The 11107-nt window shown below is 31.9% G+C and overlaps 1 protein-coding gene across 3 annotated transcripts in view; it reads left to right on the plus strand.

Moving 5' to 3' along the window:
* The window catches only part of LOC118440603 (apolipoprotein D-like), a 4035-nt gene extending 2947 nt beyond the window's left edge, over positions 1-1088 (plus strand). For all 3 annotated transcript variants that reach the window (XM_085658371.1, XM_035863875.2, XM_035863874.2), the window contains exons 3-5: positions 66-196; positions 298-477; positions 586-1088. In XM_085658371.1, the coding sequence (XP_085514497.1) occupies positions 66-196; positions 298-477; positions 586-727 (453 nt within the window). In that variant the 3' untranslated portion in view covers positions 728-1088. The remainder of the gene's footprint in view (positions 1-65; positions 197-297; positions 478-585) is intronic.
* The last annotated feature ends 10019 nt before the right edge of the window (positions 1089-11107 follow it).

An 11107-nucleotide genomic window follows, 5' to 3' on the forward strand; every position in this document is an offset into this window, starting at 1 on the left:
TGTAGCAAAAATATTTTATTATTTTTAATTCTTTATATAATAATTTTTCACGTATTATTTTACAGTACATGGGAGTGTGGTACGAGATAGAAAAATATTTTGCTGTGTTCGAATTTGGTGGAAAATGTGTACAAGCTAATTACACACTCAACAATAACAAGACGATCAAAGTAATAAATCGACAAATTTCTTACATGTGAGTACTCTTTATCTGTCGGTCGTTACACCATATTGCGCAACGAACTTATATACATAGAATACATCTCGATTTTCCCGGTTTTTTTTTTTTTTTTATAGAACCGGCGTTGCATCATCAATCGAAGGAATTGCAAGATCCGAGGGTGCATCGAACGAATCGAAATTACTCGTCACATTTCCATCCGTTCCATTTGGAGGGAATGCTCCTTATTGGGTCTTAGAAACTGATTATGACAATTATACCGTCGTTTGGAGTTGCAAAAGTTTCGGAATATTACAGTGAGTTTTACTTTTAACAACGAAAAAAAAAAAGAAAAAAAAGAAAAGAAAAGAACATGAATCAATTTCTTATACATACGTAAAAATATTTCATTCGTTCCTTTGCAGCGCTAAAATTATTTGGATCTTGGCACGAGAACCTTCACCGTCTCTCGATGTCATGCAGAAAGCTTATCAAGTTCTTAATAGGAATAGAATAAATAGAGCTTATTTTATGCGCACGGATCAAAAGAATTGCCCGGCAAATTAATAAAAATTAATTATTTATTGTTCCTTCAAAAAATTTAATTCGAAGGATTTCTCAATTGTTATATATATATATATATATATATATATATTTGTTAAAAATTGTTGATGAAATTTTTGCCAAATAATTGTGACCATGCAACCCCTTATATATTAGTTTTAAATATATGTTATTATTATTTATTATATATAAAACTCAATCGTCAAAACAGGGATTACGTTTGCCGACCATTTTCTTGGTCGATAAAGTAGATATTTATCATTGTTTACATGTAATTAGATGTAGATGTCCAGTTTGAAGGACAATCAATTTGCCTGTTTGATATGGTCGATTTGAAAAATAGAAATTTACAATAGTTGATTTTTTTCTTTATTGTTATTTATAAATAAAAAGTTTTCCAAATACTCTTAGTCTTGTTGATAAAGCAGGAACAGAACTTATCATTTTCAGTCGATGAGGACGAAAAGTTCCATGATTTTAGATATTAAAATAAATTTTAATGGCCCAATCACCTACAAGAATCGATTAGTTAGGATTGTGTATTTAAAGGGTACAAAATTTGTTCTAATAACTTTACCTATTTTGTGATTATATAGATCTATCGATCACGATGTTCCATCCATCTAAAATATAAACTTTATATATAAATATAAATAAATTTTTTCTGTTTTTTTTTTTTTCTTTACTTTATACGGACTGAAATTGTATCCAAAAAATGTATTATTTATTGACTTTTAAATAAGCTCAGAATGTAAATTTAAAAAGAAGAAGAAGGAAGACGAGTTGTGTTTCAAGCGATCGATAAACTTAAAAAAGTGTAATTTTGTTAATAAACTTTTTAACATAACTGTTATGTATTAACACAAAAATACAATATAAATAAATACATGTTTTCATTTAGATTATTTGGAAGATAGGGGGGGGGGGAATAATAGAAAATAATAAAGTAAGCGCGGTATACTAAACTAAATAAATTAGACAAAGGAATGATTTATATGGCGATAAATAAAAAGACTGTATCGAAAGGAGGAAAAAAATTGACAAAAAGTAAACGCAAATAATTTGGTTGGTCTCACGTTAAAAACGAAGGAAATGAATACCTCAATGATAAAATAAATCGTGCGAAAGGAAGCGCGACAATAGCCGTTAAATTAAATAAATAAAGCAGCAAAGACGGAAGAGTAAACGTCGAAGGGTGCGGTCGCGTGCAAGCTGACTTTTATCATCGTCGCGTGTCGCTCGTGCAAACAACCGAGCTCATTCGAGCCATCGTTCGTTTCATCAACGATGCATTGTTCGTTCGTGGAAAGAAGAGAGTTAGTTTGTCCCACAAAGCTTTCACCCGGGAAAAAATTCGAAATGATGTTTTCCCTCGAGAAAAATGACTGTCAACATTTCTTCCTTTACAATAGATATTTTCTTTTTTTTTCATTTTTATAATATTTCCAAAGTATTGTAAAAAAAAAAAGAAAAAAAAAAGAAAGAAAAACAAAAATAAAAGTAAAAAGAATGTAATACAAGAAATCCAAGAAATACGGTAAATACGAGATTTTTATTTATTGCATATTGCGTAAAATAATGATTAAATTTTCTGATCCACTCCAAGCACAATAAAATGCTTTGAGAAATGCTTTCACATCAAGAAGGTATGATAATTTACTCGGGAATTTTAATGATCTTCGATCGAATGATTCCATACTAATAACGCAATAAATAGAAAATAGTTTTAACTTATTATTTCAATGCTAATAATTTTAAACTATAGTTCGTGGGATGCATTTAATATCAACAAAAAAAACGAACATATGACTGATTGCGACATTTATCGATCTAGTATTTTTTTTTTTTACATTTCTACGAGTAAACATCAAAGCTGTTGTGCAAACTTAAAAATTAATACCTTCGGTAATTTTAATTTTATATAAACAATATAAAAATACAAGGAGTTCAAAGAACTAATATTCAAATAATAATAAAGTTTACGATGTTGCTATGCGTAAGTCGAATTTCGCCGATTAGGCGATAACGTTCGGCTTTGCAACTTTAATTTGCATCATTGATAATTTCAGACTTGATTTTTCGTGAAGGATCCCGTTGCTTTGATTTTCCTTTGATTTTTTAATAATAATAATAGTAGTAATAGTAATATAGAGTAATATAAAAGAATAAAATCATTGTTAGGTCTTGGATCTCTAGATACAGCAACCTCCACGTGATGAGAACTGGATCGATATTATTTGCAATCAATTCATATCTAATATTAATTCATATAAGGCAAGTATTTTATTGAGTGAATGGGTGCATAATTGAGTGCGTTTAAAAAATCTTTTCAATCTAATTTTAATTAAATATTGAAATATTAAAATTTTACATCGTCAATAATGCCGCAGTAGATAAATAAATTAGATAGAATTCTAATATAATTTCTTAAATAAATGCACAGAAAATACTGACTATAATTTAGCGTTAAGAGGTCTTTTTATTACTCAATTAATTATAATTGACCGTTGCAAAACGTTCAATTCGAGTTGTACCACCGGGATAGAGTAGCGGTTGTTTCTCTAATCGTCGCAATCGCAGCCGATAAATTAAAGCAGGATGGAATTTAAATCAGGATCTCGATAGGAAGGGAAAGGCAAAGTTTGAACTAAGGTGCCGATTTTTTGGCTGATCCGCTTCGTGATTTACCAGGAGGATGGACCTTCGATTATTCCGAGAGCAAATGGGTCAAGAGAGAAGAAGAGAAAAAAAGAATATATATATACAGAGAGAAAGAGATAGAAAAAGAAGATGGACTCTTCAAATCTCGCATGGGCTCTTCGCTTTTTGAAGGGCCACGAACGAACGTCGGTCCATAATAACAGGGTACATCGAGACTAAACAAACATACACGCCCCCTGGCAACTTGCACAGAAAGAGCATTAAGGGAAGAGATCGACGAAAGAGAAGAGAAAGAGAAGAAGAGAAGAGAAGAGAAGAGAAAGAGAGAGAGAGAGAGAGAGAGAGAAAGTAAACAACAAAAAAAAAGAACGAACAAACAGGAATGTATGGGATAAAAAAAGAAATAATTTTCTGCCACGTCACTGGTTGATGCGTGGAGAAGAGGCGGCGGGATGACGTGGGAGATATCATCAAACATGTTACATCAGTAAAAATGTTTACGAGTTATATATAGTATATACTTAGATATACTTTACATTATTTATTGACTGATGGTTATGGTAGCGTAAGAACTTTCGAAGTTCGATAAGGAGACTGAATTTACGAAGCATAGGTACGATAGATATATGCCATAATGAATAAATATCGATGAGCATCGAGGTCACGAGCTTGGTTAATAAATCGCTGATAAAGCGTAGACGACAAGTAAATTCCAAGAGAAGGAAGGCAGCCAGGCAATCAAGCAGACAAGCTGAAAGGAAATAAAACGTGTAGTTTAGGGTAAGCACTGAGTTGATAAATCGTTGAAGGAATACTTTGAAAAATTATACTTTTGTGATTAATGTTAAATACAGGCAAAAAAAAAGAGAGAAAAAGACAGAAAGAGATATATATATATATATAAAGAGAGAGAGAGAGAGAGAGAGAGAGAGAGAGAGAGAGAGAGAGAGAGAGAGAGAGAGAGAGAAGGAAAAGCAGAAAAATCGGAAATGATGCGTGCAAAAAAGGCGAAGGAAAGAAATGGTAAAAAAATAAAAAGAAGAAAAGAAGATAAAAGAAAAAAAGGCTGCAGGAAAAAGAGAAGGTAGTTGAAACGAAAGAGTAAGAGAGAGAGAGAAAGAGAGAGAGAGAGAAAGAGAGAGAGAGAGAAAGAGAGAGAGAGAGAGAAAGAAAGCATTCTGGTTTGTGGGCATAGCCATTGCCGGCGGGCCACAATTATGATAATAGCCCTCTGAGTCTTGAGTCTTGTTAGAGCGAGATGAGCGCAACCAACTCTTTTATCCGTATCTTCTTGTTTTCAGGTTCACCCTCGTCGTCGCCGTTGCAGTATTCCATCGCGAATACCATCATCCTACTTTGCCCCCGTAATATAGCTCGACGAGGTCACGAGCCGGCTCCTAAGAAATCGGTCTTCGTAGAGAGAAAGAGAGTAGCATAAAAAGCTTAACGCTCTTTCTTTCAGTTCTATGTTAATTTCTTTTTCTTTTAGATTTATGTTTTATTTTGAATTCACAAAAGACGGAAGAAACGTATTTGATATTTACACAATGGTGAACTTTATTTCTTCTAATTAGTAATTATTAATTAGTAAAAAATTTTACAGGATAAATGTTATCATCAAACGTAGTATGTAAATCAAGTATCCATACAATTAATGTTGTGTAATAATGTAGTAGTTACTTCAAAGAGAAAAAAAAAATATATATATATATATATACATATACATGTAAGAATCTTCTTTGATGATATTTCAGAAAGAAAATTATTATCTTTGAAATAAATTCATACGGATCACAATAAGTTTCGAATCTACTTCTTTGCAATTTTTATTTCTTTCTTTCTTCCAATTTAAAAGATATATGGTACTACGAGCAATTCAGTAACCAACATATTGGAAAATTCACATTTATATAATACCAGAGGATTGAGAAGATCTTTTTCTTTTGATAATCTCAAAAAACATATCTATATAAATCTCTCAGTTACCTTTTTGATCATTAGGAAGCGTAGAAGCTAACGCAAAGACGCGTCCTCTGGTATTTGAATCACGAGTGAGTGTAACGTTTGATATTACAAAAATCAAAAGTGGGAGAAAGCTCGATTCACACACAGCCAGTTCAAAAATATAAAAAAATGAAAGGCGCGCAAGGATGAAAGGGTAGTTTTTTCGCTCTTTTTCCAGAGGATTCAGTGGCCGTATAAAAAAAAAAAATATATATATATATACATATATACACATACCAGCGGAACTTGGAAAAAGAGAGCAGCATATATGTACATACTGCGCGTACATACACACACACACAAGATACAGAACACACACAAATATCTTGTGTGCGCGCGTACGTGTTCAATATACGTATGTTTTTAACCGCGTCTACAAAACGCGCGCAAACGTTGTAAAAGGCAAACGGAGCGTGCTTTATCGCGCGCTTTTCACCGCGCGGCCCTTTTGAGCGGCACACGCGGAAAGCGTTAATTGGAGGCCGCGTCGTGATCGGCCAAAGAAATTTCGTTTTTCTTTCTTCCTTTGATTTTCTTTTATCTTCCATTTCTTTTTTCTCTTTTTTTTTTTTCTTTTTATTTCGTCTTCTTCTTTTTCTACTTCTTTCTAGTACTTTTTCAGAAATTTACTCTCGACACACCCGGTACGTATACGACTACTGTTCGTATACACACACACACACATATATATATATATATATACTTGCTATCAGACTATATACATATACACGTGTATGCAAGTATATATATATATATATATATATATATATATATATATATATATACGTGTGTGTATTATAGTGATGCGAAATATCGAAGAAAAAAGAGAAACGTTCAAAAAGGACTGCCTATTTTTTTCTTTCTCTTTTATTTTCATTTTCTTTCTTTCTTTTTTTTTTTTCTTTATCTCTTCTCACACTCCTTTTCTTCAAAACTTTTTCTTGAAAGAACAGAACATTGCAAAACGAATGATTATATCGTTTCAATTATTTTAGAAATTAGTTTTCTTTTTTTCTTTTGATTATACTTCATTTAATATACATGTATGTGTATATATATATATATGTATGTATGTATATATGTATGTATGTGCATAGAGAATATACTTGCATGAGTTATAATTCCATAGCAATCCATATCAGTTTGCATCCTTTGTATATAAGATGGCATGAGCACTTAGAACAATAGAATATTCCAGTTCGATAAAATCGTGGTCGAAATGAAGCAGCATCGTAAAATCTTCGATGGCACAAACACGAGTACCGTAAGATTAATGATATATTATTACACAGGCATTGTTGATGGTAAAATTGCACAAAGGAACCTAATCGTGAAATGCAACGGCAAATAGGTACATTCAAATGTATATAACGTACCTATGTATATCTTGAGTAATATTCATATATATTTATATATATACATATATATATATATATATTTATTTATTACAAAATATATTTTTTATATGAACTTTAACATATGAATATATTTATATAATATATTTAATATACATATATACATATAGTACATACGTATGGATTTTTTTTTCTATATAACTTTTTAAACACAACGGTAAATGTTTCCGATTCTATTGATTTTACAAATAAATTTTTCAAATAAAAATCTTCAGTTTTTTTTTTTTTTTTTTTTTTTTTTTTTTAATAGGAAATATAATATTTATTATAGCTATTTCATAGAGGGAGCAGTTGTCGGGATACGAAAGTAATAATCATTTTTTCTAACTTGAAATCGATATTTTAAGCTTAATGGTTACCAATTGCTATCACTATACATCTTAAGATATCGATATCTATAATGGCTAATTAGAAAAAAAATGTCTCCTTTAAAACGAGCGAGGGAAGATGAGAGAAAGAGAAATATATATATAGAGAAAGAGAGAGAGAGAGAGAGGACAGATATTGATCTTACAAAGCTACAGCTTTGAAAAAGAAAAAAATAGTTGATCGACCTAATTCCACTCTTCCTGCCAGTCTTCTCTCTCTCTTTTTTTTTTTTTTTTTTTTTAATGAACACATCGTCTATCTACTTTTCTATCTACTTTTTAAAGTTAAAAATTCGCTGTAAAAAAACATGACCGAAATGATTCTTAAATTTTATATACTTTCCAGAAGCCGTTGGCACGGTTAGAGGATAAGCGATTTCGAATAAAACGAGAATTTGATAGAGAAGTCAGCCAAGATATACGATTGTTTGTCGAGATTAGAGCCGACAAAGGGTTCCGTTCTGCCTCCTTAACTCTCTATCTCTTTCTTTCTTTTTCTTATACCCACTCTCTCTCTCTCTCTCTCTCTCTCTCTCTCTCTCTTTCTCTTTCTCTCTTCCTCCTTCTTTCACCTCTCTTTCTTTCTTTTGCCTTGATTTAAACGAGGCGTCCCGTATTTGCTCTAGATTAAACGGATCTCCGTAAGGAACCCATGTACAGAGGAGTCCTCCTCTTGTTTATGATACAACCAACGGCAAAGCGTTAAAGATCCATTGTACATACATTGTATATGCTTACTTCGTGGATATATTCCCTTTCTTGTCTTTTTTCTTTTTCTTCTTCTTCTTCTTCTTCCTCTTCTTCTTCTTTTTTTTGTCTTTTTCTTTTTTTTTCTTTTTTTTTTTTTATGCCATTCCAGTAATCCAGCTTTATATCTTTCATATGCGCGACCATTTCGCGAATCTTCTCAACGGGTTTTACATGTTTTTCTTTCCATTAAATTCCTCTGATAAATTTTTTTCATACAAATGCATAATTAATTACGTCGTTACTTTGTTTCCATTTGTATAGAAAATTTAGAAACACTTTAGTAAAATGTAAATCTTCGATGGTAACATAAATGAAATCCATAAGCGGAAGCGTTCTTTCCTTTTTCTATTTTTCTTTTTTTTTTTCTTTTTTTGTTTTTTCTTTTTTTTCCTTCTCTTTTCTTTTTCTTGGTTAAAGCTCCTTTTTTTTTCTTTTTCTCACACTTAATTTTTACGATAATGAATTTTGATGAACATCATAGATTTTCGTCTTTGTTATTTGTTTCACTCGCTTTTTATAATTGATAAAAAGAAATTATACACGTTCGATCTCTCGAAAGAAGGGCAATGAAATAAAGCTCGTACATCCGTTAAGAAAGATGAATAAGGTCGTGCAAATACCAGAGGTTAATAGGTTAATCCTTACAAGATGACTGCAAAGAATGGCCGTCGTCGTTCTATTTATGTGAATTCCTTTTATAAATTCCTGATCGTGGGCTTCGTTAGGAAAATAATTCAATGAGCTAAGAAGATGTACGATAACGATGAAAATACTCGCAGCTAGAAGGAAAAAGAGAGAGAGAGAGAGAGAGAGAGAGAGAGAGAGAGAGAGAGAGAGAAAGTGAGAGAGCCTCGGGCTCCAAAATTAACGTATTAAATCGCCGTACTTGAATGGACATCATCATTGAAAATTAAGTTAATAATAAAGGAGAGATAAAGGAAGAGGACGTTTATATAGGATCGAATGAATTTGTGTTTGTTGAGTTCATCGATAAGGAATAATATCGGGCTTCGTGGAAGCAAATACGAGCCACTCCCGTGATGCCTCTTGATATAAAACATATAAAAAGAATAATCAAACTCAACCCTACTCACTTCTTCCTCGTTTCTCCCATCTCGTTGCGGTTATACTCTTTCTCCGTTCATCATGAGCTTTTCAATCAGCCGCAAATTTGCAAAACGAGTCCTGCCTCCTCTTCCTTCCCTCCTTTTTTACAGTTTTTTTTTCTTCTTCTTCTCTCTCTCTCTCTCTCTCTCTCTTTCCTTCGAGAGTAATAACGGCGTTTGATAATCAAGCACATCGTCGACAGAAAAAGGTATAAAGAGGGTAGAAAAAGAGACGAGAAAGAAAGAAAAGAAAGAAAGCAAGAAAAATAAAAAGGGAGAAGGAGAGAGAGAGAAGGAAGACTGATTCGAAGGAATCTACTTGGCAGTATGAATCATCCATAAACGTTTCAGAATTATGCAAACGTTGAACGAATATGCCACTTCTCTTTGAGTAAAATGAGAATTTTTGAATTATTCGATGCTTGCTTGCTTCCTTGCATACGCGTGCTTGCATACGCGTGCTTGCAATATGTCGTGAAAATCCGAACCGATTAACGTACGTCGACTCGAATTTCCTACCTCTTGTTTCTCGTCAAGACGATAATATATACCGTAATAATTTTCTTCCTCGAACGACGTTATATTGAATTTCGATCTGGTAGGATCGGAATTCTCTTTAACATTATTAACCATATAATCTCTAAATAAATACTTTTAGAGATATTTTAAAAATATACATCTACTGTTATATAGAACAAAATTTTTAAGTATGACGAATATAATATGTACATATATGTTTTAAGAGTAGAGTATATGGAATTGCGGTAAAATTAAATTAAACTTTTTATTTTCTTCCTTTTCGTTTTTTTTTTCTTTTTTTTTTTTCCTTTTTTTTTCTCTATCAGACTTAGCATAACTCATACGTCTAAATTAATTCGATCTAATGTTTAAATATTGTACAAATTAGTTTTAATATATGAATGCGTCATTTCATAATGAATGTTATAAATAACTTACACACACATATATATATATATATGTTTTATTTTAAATAAAATATATAACATCATTCTGCCGTATTAATTTAATTCAAACGAATTATTGTTATAGATGTCTTCTATTACACTTCACATACATATTACTCTTATAGTTATTTATATGATTCTTTTTCTTTCATTAACGTTTTCATAATATTGAAATTCTATAAAAACAAATATTCATACGAAATCAATTTGTATAATGAGATTTAATTCTTGTAAATAAATAAAAATGAGAATTTCTTTGATCGTTATTTTTCTGTTGAAAGATAAAAGAATAAGAAGAAAAAGAATAATAACAACAATAACAATAACAACAATAATAATAATAATTATAATAATAATAATAATAATAATAATAATAGTAAACACATTAACGAGAGATTTCTTCATTGGAACGGAAATATTCAAGAAGAATTCATCGTCCGTAAGTCTCGGATAAACGTGGCCAAGTTTAGTTCTCGATCGTTCTTTCTACTGTCACATTCATTGGAAGTTTTCCATAACGACGCGACGCAAAGTCTACCAAGAACGATTGGTTATTCTCTAGACGTCCGTCGTTCGTGTTCATTCGATCGTAAACGCCATAATTAAAGAAGCATGTTATATACCGAGTACGTACATAGTAAACATGTATAGATAATGAGAGGACGTTGACGAGAGGAAAGGAAGAATGAATGGAAATGAAAGGAAGAGAAAAAAAAAAGAAAATATAAAATCATAAAGAGAAAGAGGAAAAAACAAAAAAAAAAAGAAAGAAAAAAAAAGAAATAAAGGATGTTGAAACGTGCAAATTTCAATGGGCTGTTACTGACATGATCTCGAGTTTTAGGACTCGTAGGCGAAGCCATTATTCGAGGAAAGAAACATAAATCGCTGAAAGCACAATTAGTCGCTTCGACATACTCTTTTATCTTTTAAAGAAGAACGAGAGAGAGAGAGAGAGAGAGAGAGAGAGAGAGAGAGAGAGAGAACGGAGACGCGTTACGTAGTAAAGTAGAAAAGTAGGTGGGGGTAAACGTGACGCGACGCTCGTCGTGGGTGGACTTCGCGAGCGCTCGGTTAAGCTCGGCGGATATCGGATAGATTCGGGCAGCGAGCG

The sequence above is a fragment of the Vespa mandarinia genome, chromosome 7 (genome assembly GCF_050613455.1).
Source record: "Vespa mandarinia isolate Hongniang chromosome 7, ASM5061345v1, whole genome shotgun sequence".
NCBI lineage: Eukaryota > Metazoa > Arthropoda > Insecta > Hymenoptera > Vespidae > Vespa > Vespa mandarinia.